We start from the raw sequence: 17,103 nt of genomic DNA, 5'->3' as shown, positions 1-17,103 counted from the left end.
TTAAGTTGCGAAGTTCGATTTTGGAATTGTTAAGTTGTGGAATTTCATGGAAATGAAGGATTACGGCGTTGTGGAGCCGTGGGGCTTGGCGGGAGTCGATGTGAGGTAACAATTTAGTCGGATTGAAATTTTAGAGTTTCGCGTGCGAGCTCCGCGTCCGGACAACTTTGAATAATCGCTTTGGATGAGCGATTTGATAGTGCATATGAATTGTTTCATTAAAAAGTGAGCTAGGTTTAGCCGATTCATATTTTAGGTAGCTTAGTACTCGATTTGGACGCTGTTGCTCACTTATTTGATAGGATTGCATGTTCGGTTGTTCTAATAATGTTCATTGTTTGGATTTGGGCATTTTCAGGTGAGTAGTGTTATCTCTTCCATGGGTTGTGTTTTGGATTTACTATATTATGAGTTATGACATAACATTTTTATTCCATAAAATCTGGACCGGACATTTAATGTTGTTTAGTTATTTGAGAATTGTTTGAGAAACGTATTATAGAAGGTGTTGTAAAAGTTATATACATATTTCTTCCTTTGCGAACTAAGCGACGAAATGAGTTCTGAAATGACTTGAAAATGCCTTGCGAAATGTATTATGTTTGATGAACGGAGTTGAGAAAGATTATGCCTTTTGTTTTGTGAAATTAATTGGTGATATTGATTTTGTATTCGAATTCTGGTATAGGAGGACGTTGGTGTGTTGCTCAATATAGCTGTGAATAGGGTTATGGAGTTTATGGGTATTCATATTGATATAAGGATATTTTGTAGGCCCGTCGGCAACAAATAGGTGGAGATCTAGCCAAGAGAGGAATCTTGATCACCTTGTCTCGGGACGTGCGATCATAGCTAGATATTTGATCAGGAGTTTGGTCTTTGGTCAATGGTATGGACCATTGACGTCTAATATTTTTATTATGAATATTGTTGGGAGCACGTAGCAGAAGTCTGATACCTTTTGTCTTGGGAGATCGCCAAGAGGGGGCCCAAGTTCAAGTCTGTCAACATATCCAGTTGGATCCACCTACACTCAAAAGAGAGCTCAAGTTCGAGCCCGTCAACATATTCAGTTGAATTCACCTAAACTCAAAAGCTTGAGCAATATCCGGGAAGATCGCTAAGAGGGAGCTGAAGTTCGAGCATGTCAACATATTTAGTTGGATTTACCTATACTCAAAAGCTTGAGCAATATTCGGGAAGATCGCTAAGAGGGAGCTCAAGTTCGAGCCTTTCAACATATTCTGTTGAATTCACCTATACTCAAAAGCTTGATTAACTAGGATGTATTAGCTGATCAACACCATATCAATTCTCTGCAACTATGATATATTAATTGCTTAATGCCACACCAATTCTTCACTCTAGTATTAATTTGTCACCAACTTCCAGATCAACTACCATGGCAATTTCCATAGTTTGTCAAGCGTCGAAACCGCGATAGCAATTTCCATAGTTTGTCACGCAATTTCCATACGAACCGTGATAACAATTTTCACCTAAAACAAGCGTCGATCATCAGCTCTAATATGATTTATTGGGAGCACATAACATAAGTCTGGGGAGCTCAAGTCCGAGCCCATCATTATATTCAGTTGGACTCACCTCCATTTAAAAGCTTAAGCGTATGAGTTATGGGTCAAGTAAGATATATTAACTGTTCAAGATCATACCAATCATCCAATGTGGAACTTCTCTTGCGCATCCCAACAAATATAGTTATGTTGAAATATATATAACTCATTCTCTTCTTGTAAGTTTATTATGGTAGATGCTCGATCTATTTAGAAAAGATATACTACTTATTGAGTTGTAGTTGCTGATCCTATTCCTAATGCCAATGGAGCAAGAGCGATGTCTTCGGGGACTTTTGAGAGTTGGATTTTGGGTGGTTTGAGGCTGCATCCTTCGCGTGGAAAGACGGCCATGTCATGCCCTTTTCTGCTAGGAAATCGGCGTGTGACATTTTTCAAGGAGTGTTTCGAACTAATTTTATAGGCTACCATAGCGAGCTTTCTTTGCCATAGATTCGTCGCCTTTGCCCCGCCGCGCTAGACCAGTGTGACGTGGATTGGCAACTTCGTTTTTCATTGACATATCTACTACGATGAAAGTAGTTCGATAGGTTAGGATCTCGTGAAAATGTAAATCTTGTCCCAGCATGCCGGTTTCCTGTGATGAAAATGCCGTCGTGTAAAGTTGTCGGCGTTTCTGAAAGTGGAACCGTGAGAACAAAGTTTGGTCGTCATAGTACATAGAAAATTTCATTAACTTAAAGTACCCTTGGAAGATGAACACTCTGTGGTTGCAGCTACTCTATGTGATAATTGTCTTAAAAAATTATAAAGATATTGTACGAAGACTAATCTGTTCTAAACTTCTCGACTGTGATAATTTAATTCAAAACATTTTAACAATTTGCTAATATAATCTTTCCGTTCAATTTTGGCGCAAATCTTTGACATGGTCGTTGCTGGTCTATGTGTGGGCAGTAGCTTACGTGGATGATTTTTGAAGCGACTGGCGAGGGCTTGCCTTGTTTGGGCGAGGGTTGATCTCACCCGATCTATCCCTCGCTCTTGCTAGACATGGCCCTCGTTGGCCCTTGCCCTCGCCAAACCTGGCAAGGCCCAGCATGACAAAGAAGACCCTCGACGGCCATTGTTTGTTGCTGGTGACCATCGATTGATATTGAAAACTAGTGAAAAGAAAGGGGAAATAAAAGAATGAAATAGAATTTAAAAAAAAAAATTAAAAAGATTCCAACGTCATCCATGTCAGCTTTGGCCATGCCACGCAGTTGATCGGCGTCCACATCAACGATTTCTAGCCAAATTGATTAGAAGTACTAAATTGGCAATTGTTAAAAGATTTTGGACTAATTTAACATAATTGAAGGGTTTAGAATTGTATTGACCATCGTACAATTGGTTGATAATTTTTTGGATGACTTTTTCATATTAGTTTGCTCGCAATAGGGTGCTCAAATTGCGGTAAAGGTTTATACCTTTTATTAGAGTGAATGACGAACTACGGCGATCAAAACTTTGTCCCAGTGCACCGTAAAACTCAAAAGTGAATGTTGGTAGGCAAAAAGAGAAACATTTCCAGAAGACGTTGTATCCGCCAGGCTCTCGGTTCCGAGAGCCTGGCAAACTTAAAAAACAGTCAAAAGATTTAAGAATAAATTAGTAAATTGTCAAAAATTTAAAATTAAATTGACAAATCTTCAAAAGATTTTGGACTGAATTGGCAAAATGAAAGGTTTAGAACTGAATTGACCGCTGTATAATAGACATATGATTCTTTAGAGAATTTTTCCGAGAAAAGCGTGATACCCGTAATGTGTGGTGGTGAACTTTACCATATTCGTGTTCCAGCCGTATAAATCCGAAGTTATTCAATCCCATTAGATCCCTGGACCAGATGCATGCTTATCATGGTAAGCATGATAGGATTCTTCACGAGGGTTACGAATTGTTCAAACTCATGGGGCAAAAAAAAAAAAAAAGTAAAATGGACGAAATGTTCCCTGAAATATTCGAGATTATGAATCTTTTGACTTGGTTTTCTTGGACGAAGTCACACTGTGTTCCTAAATATCGTCTTCCTCTTTCAGTTATTTTAATGGATGGAATCAATGGCTAAACGCTACACAAACTTTCTGAAAGGTTCGAACCTTATTTTGGAAGCTAAGAAACAGAACTATTCGCCACCAGGTCGAACTAACTTTGATCAGATTCGATTTGATCGTATGATGTGGATGGATTGATTCCACGACTATGGAATGAATCCCATTTGTGGTCATTGCCATTGCAGCGGGTCGGTGCAACATTAACGCTTGTTCCAATCGTCATCAGTCAAAGCTCCATTTGTTTCACGAAAAATGAATAAGTTGAAAAATCTTTTGAGATTCTCAGCATTCCATTCCTGCACGCTCCGGATGACCTTCTGTCAGAAGGTAAGCCTCATCTGGTTTAACATCCACGTTTCGCCCAATCGTTTTTGAGATCTGCAAATATGAGCACTTAAAAAGTTGTAAGTTCTGCGTAAGACAATTTTTTCTCTGTGCAAGAGCATTGATATGGTAGTGCTTTCGATTTAAACAATCCAAGAATGCCTTTCGAACTTTACTGGGGTTGAAAGCTGACCGAACGAGCCAAGAATTTCTAATGGCTAGTTTTGTTCAAGGCTATCAATCTTTCGGCTGGCTTCTCGTGACTCAAATTTAATCAGTTCCGCCAAAATTTTGGGATCTGAATTGGATGGGGCGGTTCAAATGTTAAGAACATAGTTAGTCTTCTCTTTGCTTTATTCCAAACTTTTCGCAACCATAGTGGTTACTCATAAAGGATGTCTCATTAGAGTTGGTACAGACACAAGTACAACTGCCATATACTCAAAGTGACTAGACTTAAGCATACAAGCTTCTATATCAAACAAGAGAGCTCAACCCTTTCAGATATTATTGCATCAGCCTTCAAGCAGAGGACTTAAAGGCTACACAATTTTCACGTTAAGATGTTTCTTTGCATAGTCCACAAGGTTGTTCATCTCATTCTCATCGATGAAACCATCACCGTTGGTGTCCACTGCATGCACCGCATTGTGGGTCTTCAACCAAGGGAACCATGCACCGGTGGCCCGGATGGCATGCCGGAGCTCCTCCTTGCTAAATCTCCCGTCCTTGTTGGCATCAAATGTTGCCAACCACTTCTTGAACTCTTCGTTGCTCATCTCACGCAGGTATGTGCTCGCCATTGTCGATGCAGCAAAGTGTTTCTGGTCTTTGTGTGCTGTGTTCGAGGAATGACAAAGTGTTACAGTGTGAAGGAGCTGCGCAGGCTTCTTATACTCGTATTGCCAGTCACATTCAACCACCATAAGCAAAAGCATAGGAATCTCTTTCAAAGTGGAACGAGTTTGGGTTGATGGGCTTGAATGTAGCATAAAGCCAATGAAATTATCTCGCTTCATGATCAACAAATGAAAAGGCTAACCCTTAAAACGAAAAAAAAAAAAAAACCTTCTCTGATGGAAGGTGGTTGGCATCAAAACCATAATCAATCGATTTGTCCGTAATTTGATCCACAAGGAATTAATTCAGTCATTGTTCGAACTGTGTTCGGATTCTTCCTTATTTGTCACGACTCTTTTCATGAGAATCACAAGTAGGCATTTTATCTATAGCGAATTTGATACGCTGAGAATATATATCAAGAACGTCATATCAAAGTTTTAACTGTTGATTCATAAATATGTCCTTGTTTCCTCAAGAATATAGGCAATTGGTCAGATTGTGAGAACACCTGTCTGAGTTCGATGTGTTCCGATTTGGTTTAGTGGGTCACGACCAACTTGTTTTAGATGGGTCGAGATTTGATCTACCAATCCTTGACGACAGCCCTACCGCTCACGTGAAGTGTGTTAGGGCAGGCGGAAAGCACCCAATAAAAGCTCCTAGCTAACCTGGCTACTGACCTTCTTTACCAGTTATTTTCGATGAATTAAGGATTCTTCCTTTTGCAGTATGCAGAGTTTTCTTACAGCAAATACACTCCTCCGGACGAATAAATAAAAGAATCACTCATGTCAATTGTGATCGCTCCTGAATAACTTCAAATACTTCAACTATCTCAACAAGTCATTACTTTAGCGACAGAAGTAAGTGAAAAACGGTTCAAAAATGTGGAAGGGAACAGAATCAAGCCATTTTTGTAACATTTGCCTTATTTTAACTTGGTCAAAAGTGGCCGCTTTAAAAAAGAGAACCACCGAGATAAAAGGGAAAAAAGAGGAAGGTGCACTTCGTCCCATGAACGCGGAGAAAAGAGAGGAAAGAAGAAGAAGAAGAAGAAAGGAAGAAAGAAAAGAGGAATCGCATCAGAGCCCTCGCCAAGTCGGATTTACTTCGATTCGCGAAGTCCGGTAAGTGTTCGCACTCTTGGCTCTTCTAATTGGAGTAATTTTTGAAATTAGATCTCAAATTCAAAAGCATGTGAAATTTAAGTTGCGAAGTTCGATTTTGGAATTGTTAAGTTGTGGAATTTCATGGAAATGAAGGATTACGGCGTTGTGGAGCCGTGGGGCTTGGCGGGAGTCGATGTGTGGTAACAATTTAGTCGGATTGAAATTTCAGAGTTTTGCGTGCGAGCTCCGCGTTCGGACAACTTTGAATAATCGCTTTGGATGAGCGATTTGGTAGTGCATATGAATTGTTTCCTTAAAGAGTAAGCTAGGTTTAGCTGATTCGTATTTTAGGTAGCTTAGTACTCGATTTGGACGCTGTTTCTCACTTATTTGATAGGATTGCAAGTTCGGCTATTCAAATAATGTTCATTGTTTGGATTTGGGCATTTTCAGGTGAGTAGTGTTATCCCTTCCATGGGTTGTGATATGGATTTACTATATTATGAGTTATGAAATAACATTTTTATTCCACAAAATCTAAACTGGACATTTAATATTGTTTAGTTATTTGAGAATTGTTTGAAAAACGTATTATAAAAGGTGTTGTAAAAGTTATATACATATTTCTTCCTTTACGAACTAATTGACAAAATGAGTTCTGAAATGACTTCAGAAATGCCTTGCGAAATGTATTATATTGGATGAACGGAGTTGAGAAAGATTATGCCTTTTGTTTTGTGAAATTAATTGGTGATATTGATTTTGTATTCGAATTTTGGTATTGGAGGATGTTGGTGTGTTGCTCGATATAGCAGTGAATAGGGTTATGGAGTTTATGGGTATTCATATTGATATAAGGATATCTTTGTAGGCCCATCGGCCACCTATCTTTGTAGGCCCATCGGCAACAAATAGGTGGAGATCTAGCCAAGAGAGGAATCTTGATCACCTTGTCTCGGGACGTGTGATGATAGCTAGATATTTGATCGGGAGTTTGGTCTTTGGTCAATGGTATGGACCACCGACGTCTAAAATTTTTATTATGAATATTGTTGGGAGCGCGTAGCAGAAGTCCGATACCTTTGTCTTGGAAGATCGCCAAGAGGGAGCCCAAGTTCAAGTCTGTCAACATATCTAGTTGGAACCACCTACACTCAAGAGGGAGCTCAAGTTCAAGCCTGTCAACATATTCGGTTGAATTCATCTAAACTCAAAAGCTTGAGCAATATCCGGGAAGATCGCTAAGAGGGAGCTCAAGTTCGAGCATGTCAACATATCTAGTTGGATTCAGCTATACTGACATATCTAGTTGAATTCACATACACTCAAAAGCTTGAGCAATATCCGGGAAGATTGCTAAGAGGGAGCTCAAGTTCGAGCATGTCAACATATCTAGTTGGATTCACCTATACTCAAAAGCTTGAGCAATATTCGGGAAGATCACTAAGAGGGAACTCAAGTTCGAGCCTCTCGGCATATCCAGTTGAATTCACTTGCACTCAAAAGCTTGATTAACTAGGATATATTAGCTGATCAACACCATATCAATTCTCTGCAACTATGATATATTAATTGCTTAATGCCACACCAATTCCTCGCTCTAGTATTAATTTGTTACCAGCTTCCCGATCAACTACCAAAGCAATTTCCATAGTTTGTCACGCAATTTCCAGACGAACCGTGATAACAATTTTCACCCAAAACAAGCGTCGATAATCAGTTTTGATATGATTATTGGGAGCACACAACAGAAGCCTGGGGAGCTCAAGTCCGAGCTCATCAATATATTCAGTTGGACTCACATCCACTTAAAAGCTTAAGCGTATGAGTTATGGGTTAACTAATATATATTAACTGCTCAACACCATACCAATCATCCAATGTGGAACTTCTCTTGCGCATCCTAACAAATATAGTTATGTTGAAATATATCTAACTCATTCTCTTCTTGTAAGTTTATTATGGTTGATACTTGATCTATTTAGAAAAGATATACTATTTGTTGAGTTGTAGTTGCCAATCCTATTCCTAATGCCACCGGAGGAAGAGCGATGTCTTCAAGGACTTTTGAGAGTTGGATTTTGGGTGGTTTGAGGCTGCGTCCTTCGCGTGGAAAGACGGCTGTGTCATCCCCTTTTTACTTGGGAAATCCGGGTGGGACAATTTTCAAGGACTGTTTCGAACTAATGTTATTGGCTGCTATAGCGAGCTTTCTTCGCCATAGATTCGTCGCCTTTGCCCTGCCGAGCTAGACCAGCGTGACGTGGATTGGCAGCTTTGTTTTTCATTGACATATCTACTGCGATGAAGGTAGTTCGATAGGTTAGGATCCCGTGAAAATGTAAATCTTGTCGCAATATGCAAGTTTCCTGCGATGAAAATGCTGTCGTGTAAAGTTGTCGGCGTTTCTGAAAGTGGAACCGTGAGACCAAAGTTTGGTCGTCATAGTACATAGAAAGTTTCATTAACTCGAAGTACCCTTGGAAGATGAACACATTGTAGTTGCAGCTACTCTATGTCATAATTGTCTTAAAAAATTATAAACATATTGTACGAAGACTAATTCAATTCTAAACTTCTTGATTGTGATAATTTAATTCAAAACATTTTAACAATTTGCTAATATAATCTTTCCGTTCAATTTTGATGCAAATCGTTGACATGAACGTCGTTGGTCTATGTGTGGGCAGTCGCTTACGTGGATGATTTTTGAAGCAACGGGCGAGGGCTTGCCTTGTTTGGGCGAGGGTTGATCTCACCGGATCTATCCCTCGCCCTTGCTAGACATGGCCCTTGTTGGCCCTTGCCCTCTCCAAACCTGGTAAGGCCCAACATGACAAAGGCGACCCTCGACAGCCATTGCCTTTTGCTGGTGACCATCGATTGATATTGAAAACTAGCGAAAAGAAAGGGGAAATAAAAGAAAGAAACAGAATTTTTTAAAAAGATTCCAACATCATCCATGTCATCTTTGGCCATGTCACGTAGCTGATGGGCGTCCATATCAACGATTTCTAGCCAAAATTGAACGGAAGCACTAAATTAGCAATTGTTAAAAGATTTTGGACTAATTTAACATAATTGAAGGATTTAGAATTGTATTGACCATCGTACAATTGGTTGATAATTTTTTGGACAACTTTTTCATATTATTTTGCTCGCAATAGGTGCACAAATTGCGGTAAAGGTTTATACCTTTTATCAGAGTGAATGACGAACTTTGGCGATCAAAACTTTGTCCCAGTGCACCGCAAAACTCAAAAGTGAATGTTGGTAGGCAAAAAGAGAAACATTTCCAGAAGATGTTGCATCCGCCTGGCTCTCGGTTGCAAGACGTGGCAAACTTAAAAAACCGTCAAAAGATTTAAGAATAAATTAGTAAATTATCAAAAATTTAAAATTAAATTGACAAATCTTCAAAAGATTTTGGACTGAAGTGGCGAAATGAAATATTTAGAACTGAATTGACCGCTGTATAATAGGCATATGATTCTTTAGACAATTTTTCCGAGAAAAGCATGGTACCCGTAATGTGTGGTGGTTAACCTAACCATATCGTGTTCTAACTGTATAAATGCGGAATTAGGAATTTTAAGAATAAACAAAAAGAAATAAAAGGGGACAATATCTGAGAAGAAAATCCGAATTTATTCAATCCCATTAGATCCCCGGACCAGATGCATGCTTATCATGGTAAGCATGATAGGATTCTTCACGAGGGTTAGGAATTGTTCAAACTTATGGGGCCAAAAAAAAAAAGTAAAAAGGACGAAATGTTCCCTGAAATATTCGAGATTATGAATCACTCGACTCGGTTTTCTTGGACTAAGTCACACTGTGTTCCCAAATATCGTCTTCCTCTTCCAGTTATTTTAATGGATGGAATCAATGGCTAAACGCTACACAAACTTTCTGAAAGGTTCGAACCTTATTTTGGAAGCTAAGAAACAGAACTATTCGCCACCAGGTCGAACTAACTTTGATCTGATTCGATTTGATCGTATGATGTGGATGGATTGATTCCGCGAATATGGAATGAATCCCACTTGTGGTCATTGCCATTGCAGCGGGTCGATGCAACATTAATGCTTGTTCCGATCATCCTCAGTCAAAGCTCCATTTGTTTCACGAAAAATGAATAAGTTGAAAAATCTTTTGAGATTCTCAGCATTCCATTCCTGCACGCTCGGGATGACCTTCTGTCAGAAGGTAAGCCTCATCTGGTTTAACATCCACGTTTCGCCCAATCGTTTTTGAGATCTGCAAATATGAGCACCTAAAAAGTTGTAAGTTCTGCGTAAGACAATTTCTTCTATGTGCAAGAGCATTGATATCGTACTGCTTTCGATTTAAACAATCCAAGAATGCTTTTCGAACTTTACTGGGGTTGAACGCTGACCGAACGAGCCAAGAATTTCTAATGGCTAGTTTTGTTCAAGGCTATCAATCTTTCGGCTGGCTTCTCGGGACTCAAATTTAATCAGTTCCGCCAAAATTTTGGGATCTGAATTGGATGGGGCAGTTCAAATGTTAAGAACATAGTTAGTCTTCTCTTTGCTTTATGCCAAATTTTTCACAACCATAGTGGTTACTCATAAGGGATGTCTCATTAGGGTTGGTACAGACACAAGTACAACTCCCATATACTCAAAGTAACTAGACTTAAGCATACAAGCTTCTATATCAAACAAGAGAGCTCAACCCTTTCAGATATTATTGCATCAGCCTTCAAGCAGAGGACTTAAAGGCTACGCAATTTTCACGTTAAGATGTTTCTCTGCATAGTCCACAAGGTTGTTCATCTCATTCTCGTCGATGAAACCATCGCCGTTGGTGTCTGCTGCATGCACCGCCTTGTTGGCCTTCAACCAAGGGAACCATGCACCGGTGGCCCGGATGGCATGCCGGAGCTCCTCCTTGCTAATTCTCCCGTCCTTGTTGGTGTCAAATGTTGCTAACCACTTCTTGAACTCTTCCTTGGTCATCACACCCTTGAAATTAACGGTTGGGGCGTGGTGTGTGATCGCCATTGTCGATGCAGCAAAGTGTTTCTGGTCTTTGTGTGTTGTGTTCGAGGGATGACAAAATGTTACAATGTGAAGGAGCTGCGCAGGCTTCTTATATTAGTATTGCTAGTCACATTCATCCGCCATAAGCAAAAGAATAGGAATCTCTTTCAAAGTGGAACGTGTTTGGGGTGATGGGCTTGAATGTAGCATAAAGCCAATGAAATTATCTCGCTTTATGATCAACAAATGAAAAGGCTAACCCTTAAAAGGAAAAAAAAAAAAAAATTCTGGTGGAAGGTGGTTAGCATCAAAACCATAATCAATCGATTTGTCCATAATTTGATCCACAAGGAATTAATTCAGTCATTGTTCGAACTGTGTTCGGACTCTTCCTTATTTGTCACGACTCTTTTCATGAGAATCACAAGTAGGTATTTTATCTATAGCGAATTTGATACGCTGAGAATATATATCAAGAACGTCATATCAAAGTTTTAACTGTTGATTCATAAATATGTCCTTGTTTCCTCAAGAATATAGGCAACTGGTCAGATTGTGAGAACACTTGTCACGACCCAAACTCTACGAGCTCGCCAACAACCCCTCCGGCCATGCTTAAGTACAGTTCTCCAGGATCCAAGGCCAACAAATTCAGGCGGAAGCAGAAACCAATCCCGTACGTAAACAAACAACAACACGATGACTTGGGACGGTAAAAGAAAAACTTATATACATATACACATATCTGTTACAACTTTTAAACCTAAGGCTTCAGAGGCCACTGTACAAGCCTATGACCACTTATAACAAAAAGATCTAGTGGTCGAAGCCTAACTTCCATCTAAAAAGTACTCATCAAAAAGTCAAGAGGCCAACTACCCTAGGCCCCATCCTCACTATCATCAATCTCAGACCCTAAGGCTTCCTCCTCCTCCTCATCTATCTCGGGTGGCAGCTTCACATCTGATGGCTCTATGATCTCCACATCCTCTTCTGGCACCAAGACCTCCGGATCGGACTCTGAGTCTTCGGGACCAGCAACGGGGTTCATCACCACGCCGTGCGGGGGGGCAGCCCGAGTGGGGTTCCATTCCCTAACTCCGCCGTAGGGGATATCAAAGCCTCTCAGCAGTCCCACTAACATATCCCCATGACGATACGTCCAAGCCAAGTAGGTATGGGGCTTCCAAAAGGACTCTCCTACGTCTACTCATATAGTCGTAGTATGTCTATAATACACACTATCTACCCCCACCGGATACTCCGTGATCACTGTCTCCATATCCCGGAGAATCCCAAATCTCTACGGTGGGTCGTTCATTGTCGAGGCGGAGGGTCTGAAAAAAATAACCCCACGACGGGGTGAGAATAAATCTCAGTAAGAAAGTTTCTAATCCTAGATTAGGGCGCTAGTGCCTCCGGACACGTCCTAGGCGAGTAGTTCTCAATAAATATCCATGCTCAGTCAATAAATCACCCAACATAATTTCAAGAAATAGATATCACTCTTTCTTCCAACTCACCATGCCTTTAATAAGGCCACGTTACTCAAAAGTCCGCGTTTAACACATCAGGCTACAATATAAATGGACAAATCCGCTTAATAACTCCTCAGGCCATTATATAGTCCGGACCCGCGTAATAACGCCTCAGGTTAGTATCTCGCGTTTAACGCCTCTGGATAATATAATAAACAGAACCCCGCGTTTAACGCCACGGGGTAAAATATGGCCTTATAAATACAAACCCCGCGTAATAACACTTCAGGGTAAAATTTTCGCACTCACGCTCGATTATTCCTCATAAAGACTATATAATGATAATAATCCCTCAATCGCTCGACTGGTACCGCCCAATCATATAAAACCTCCCAATCCACCAGTCTAACCCACACGATCTCGCAAATTTTCTCTAATAAAAGATCGGGACCACACGATCTTTCTAATTTTTCCCAACTGCTCAATCGAGATCACTTGATCTAATTATAGTGAAGAAATATTCGATTGGGACAACGTGATTCACTCACGTTGAATAATTAATTAATCGGGACCACCCGATTAAATCACACTAATGCAATAATTAATTTACACCACCTCATCAATTTATGCTAAAATAATAATCATTCTATACCATACGATTACAATTATGCTCACGTAGCAATTAATATATACCGTATGATTAAATTACGCTAACGTAGCAATTAATATACACCATACGATTAAATTATACTAACGTACAATTATTACGTACCACACGATCAAATCATGCTAACGTAGTAAATAATCAGGACCGTAGGATTAAATTATCATAATGTGCATTTAATCTAAACCACACGATTTATCTTCATAAAGCAAGATGCAATATAAGCCGCACGATCAATCTTGATAAAGTGACTTTCAATCGTAGCCGTACGATTATTTTAAATAAAGCAACTTTCAATCATGGCCATCCAATTCCAATCATGGAATACTATTCACCTCAAGAACACAAAATTTCTCTCTCTCCTCCCTCAAATTTTCGGCCAAGCTTCCTCTCAAGCACAATCCAACAATTTTTTTTTTACCAAAACTACTCCAATCTAATTCCTCTAGCATCCTAACTACCTAATCAAGGTTTAGGAACTAGTTTACCTCAAAATCTAGCAATTTCTTCGGTGAAAATGTTGAGAGAAATTTGATCCAAGCGGCGGCTCCGGCGGTCCTCTCTCGACTGGCTTTAACCCACGGGAATCCGGCGGCTCACGGTGGTAGCTCGGCTTCGGTGGTTCAAGGGTGGCCGGTGGTGACTTGGTGGAATGTCGGTGGTGATGGTGGTGGTGAAGAGGAAATTCAGCATATCTCAAACTAATGGGTGGCTTTTAGGAGTTACGTGTATCGACCCGTGATTAATACCACGTTTAAGAATTTCTCGAGCCCTAGCGACCTTGGTTGTCACGTAATTGCGAGGGTCAATCACTAGTCCCGATGGACACGATCGTTAGAAAATAATTTAAAGACGTTCGGAACCCACACGACGTTAAACGGAATCACCCGTGATCCAAGCATAGGGTATCACCCAAATCGGTCCTTAATCGTTCTAGGATCAGCCTATATTAGTTCAAAATATTCCATCGTCAATTTTCATAGCCAAAGAGTCGATCCAGGATCAAGTTCTTAGGTCCACGTACTTGATTTTCTTAGCTAGTCATTCCCCTTTGGTTAGCCCTCTCAAGAGGGATCAGTTCTGAGTGAGATTTAACTAAAATACATCAATGAGACATCTCACTCATTCTGAGCTTCGAAAGTGAGTCGGAATACATGATGTCACAATGCTTGTCTGAGTTCGATGCGTTCCGATTCGGTTCAATGGGTCACGACCAACTTGTTTTAGATGGGTCGAGATTTGATCTACCAATCCTTGACGACGGCCCTACTGCTCACGTGAAGTGTGTTAGGGCAGGCCGAAAGCACCCAATAAAAGCTCCTAGCTAAGCCGGCTACTTACCTTCTTTACCTGTTATTTTCGATGAATTAAGGATTCTTCCTTTTACAGTATGCAGAGTTTTCTTACAACAAATACACTCCTCCGGACGAATAAATAAAACAATCACTCATGTCAATTGTGATAGCTCTTGAATAACTTCAAATACTTCAACCATCTCAACAAGCCAATATTTTAGCGACAGAAGTAAGTGAAAAGCGGTTCAAAAATGTGGAAGGAAACAGAATCAAGCCATTTTTGTAACATTTGCCTTATTTTGACTGGGTCAAAAGTGGCCTCTTTAAAAAAGAGAACCACCGAGACAGAAAGGAAGAAAGAGGAAGGTGCACTTCCTCCCATGAACGTGGAGAAAAGAGAGGAAAGAAGAAGAAGAAGACAGGAAGAAAGAAAAGAGGAATCGCATCAGAGCCCTCGCCATGTCGGATTTACTTCGATTCGTGAAGTCCGGTAAGTGTTCGCACTCATGGCTGTTCTAATTGGAGTAATATTTTAAATTAGATCTCAAATTCAAAAGCATGTGAAATTTAAGTTGCGAAGTTCGATTTTGGAATTGTTAAGTTGTGGAATTTCATGGAAATGAAGGATTACGGCGTTGTGGAGCCGTGGGGCTTGGCGGGAGTCGATGTGAGGTAACAATTTAGTCGGATTGAAATTTTAGAGTTTCGCGTGCGAGCTCCGCATCCGGACAACTTTGAATAATCGCTTTGGATGAGCGATTTGAAAGTGCATATGAATTGTTTCGTTAAAAAGTGAGCTAGGTTTAGCTGATTCGTATTTTAGGTAGCTTAGTACTCGATTTGGACGTTGTTTCTCACTTATTTGATAGGAATATAAGTTCGGCTATTCGAATAATGTTCTTTGTTTGGATTTGGGCATTTCCAAGTGAGTAATGCCATCTCTTCCATGGGTTGTGATATGGATTTACTATATTATGAGTTATGAAATAACATTTTTATTCCATAAAATTTGGACCGGACATTTAATATTGTTTAGTTATTTGAGAATTGTTTGAGAAACGTATTATAAAAGGTGTTGTAAAAGTTATATACATATTTCTTGCTTTACGAACTAATTTGCGAAATGAGTTCTGAAATGACTTTAGAAATGCCTTGCAAAATGTATTATGTTTCATGAATGGAGTTGAGAAAAATTATGCCTTTTGTTTTGTGAAATTAATTGGTGATATGGATTTTGTATTCGAATTCTGGTATTGGAGGACGTTGGTGTGTTGTTCAATATAGCTATGAACACGGTTATGGAGTTTATGGGTATTCATACTGACATAAGGATATCTTGTAGACCCGTCAACAACAAATAGGTAGAGACCTAGCCAAGGGAGGAATCTTGATCACCTTGTCTTGAGACGTGTGATCATAGCTACATATTTGATCACGAGTTTGGTCTTGATCAATGGTATGGACCACTAATGTCTAATATTTCTGTTTTGAATATTGTTGGGAGCGCGCAGTAGAAGCTTGATACCTTTATATTGGGAGATTGCTAAGAGGGAGCCCAAGTTCAAGCCTGTCAACATGTCCAGTTGGATCCACTTATACTTAAGAGGGAGCCCAAGTTCGAGCCTGTCAACATATCCAATTGGATCCACCTACACTTCAAAAAAACTTGAGCAACTATGATATATTAACTGCTCAAAACCACACCAATTCTTCGCTCTAGTGTTAATTTGTCACCGGTTTCCAGATCAACTACCATAGCAATTTCCATAGTTTGTCAATTCTTCGCTCTAGTGTTAATTTGTCACCAATTTCCAGATCAACTACCATAGCAATTTCCATAGTTTCTCAAGTGTCGAAACCGCGATAGCAATTTCCATAGTTTGTCACTAGTTTCCAGACCAACCGTGATAGCAATTTTCACCCAAGAGAAGGGTCGATCATCGACTCTGATATGATTTATTAGGAGCACACAACAGAAGCCTAGGGAGCTCAAGTCCGAGCCTGTCAACATATCCAATTGGACCCACCTCCACTTAAAAGCTTAAGTTTATGAGTTATGAGTCAACTAAGATATATTAACAGCTCAACACCATACCAATCCTCTAATGTGGGACTTCTCTCATGCATCCTAACAAATATAGTTATGTTGAAGTATATATAACTCATTCTCTTCTTGTAAGTTTGTTATGGTAGATACTCGATCTATTTAGAAAAGATGTACTACTTATTGAGTTGTAGTTGCTAATCCTATTCCTAATGCCAATGGAGCAAGAGCGATGTCTTCAGGGACTTTTGAGAGTTGGATTTTGGGTGGTTTGAGGCTGTGTCCTTTGCGTGGAAAGACGGCCATGTCATCCCCTTTTCTACTGGGAAATCCGGGTGTGACAATTTTCAAGGATTGTTTCGAACTAATTTTATAGGCCACCATATCGAGCTTTCTTTGCCATAGATTCGTCGCCTTTGCCCCGCCGAGCTAGACCAGCGTGACGTGGATTGGCAACTTCATTTTTCATTGACATGTCTACTACGATGAAACTAGTTCGACAAGTTAGGATCCCGTGAAAATGTAAATCTTGCCGCAATATCCAAGTTTCCTGCGATGAAAATGCTGTCGTGTGAAGTTGTCGGCGTTTCCGAAAGTGGAACCGTGAGACCAAAGTTTGGTCGTCAAAGTACATAGAAAGTTTCATTAACTCGAAGTACCCTCGGAAGATGAACACTCTGTGGTTGCAGCTACTATACGTGAT

At 40.0% G+C, this 17,103-nt stretch overlaps 2 protein-coding genes across 2 annotated transcripts; both read right to left on the bottom strand.

The window, feature by feature from the left end:
- Positions 1-4,500: 4,500 nt before the first annotated feature.
- Positions 4,501-4,977, bottom strand: LOC125313655 (calmodulin-like protein 5). Its single transcript, XM_048273461.1, has one exon. The coding sequence runs from the start codon at positions 4,975-4,977 to the stop codon at positions 4,501-4,503; it is 477 nt and encodes a 158-aa protein (XP_048129418.1).
- Positions 4,978-10,487: 5,510 nt separating this feature from the next.
- LOC125313854 (calmodulin-like protein 5) lies at positions 10,488-11,012 on the bottom strand. Its single transcript, XM_048274605.1, has one exon. The coding sequence runs from the start codon at positions 10,938-10,940 to the stop codon at positions 10,659-10,661; it is 282 nt and encodes a 93-aa protein (XP_048130562.1). The 5' UTR covers positions 10,941-11,012; the 3' UTR covers positions 10,488-10,658.
- Positions 11,013-17,103: the final 6,091 nt, after the last annotated feature.

The sequence above is a fragment of the Rhodamnia argentea genome, chromosome 2 (genome assembly GCF_020921035.1).
Source record: "Rhodamnia argentea isolate NSW1041297 chromosome 2, ASM2092103v1, whole genome shotgun sequence".
Taxonomy (NCBI): domain Eukaryota; kingdom Viridiplantae; phylum Streptophyta; class Magnoliopsida; order Myrtales; family Myrtaceae; genus Rhodamnia; species Rhodamnia argentea.
The sequence above is the reverse complement of the archived record's forward strand: the minus strand, read 5'-3'. Positions and strand labels throughout refer to the sequence as shown.

Excerpts from the sequence above, each read along its gene's own strand:
- LOC125313854 (XM_048274605.1), bottom strand. The coding sequence starts at position 10,940 with ATGGCGATCACACACCACGCCCCAACCGTTAATTTCAAGGGTGTGATG.
- LOC125313655 (XM_048273461.1), bottom strand. The coding sequence starts at position 4,977 with ATGAAGCGAGATAATTTCATTGGCTTTATGCTACATTCAAGCCCATCA.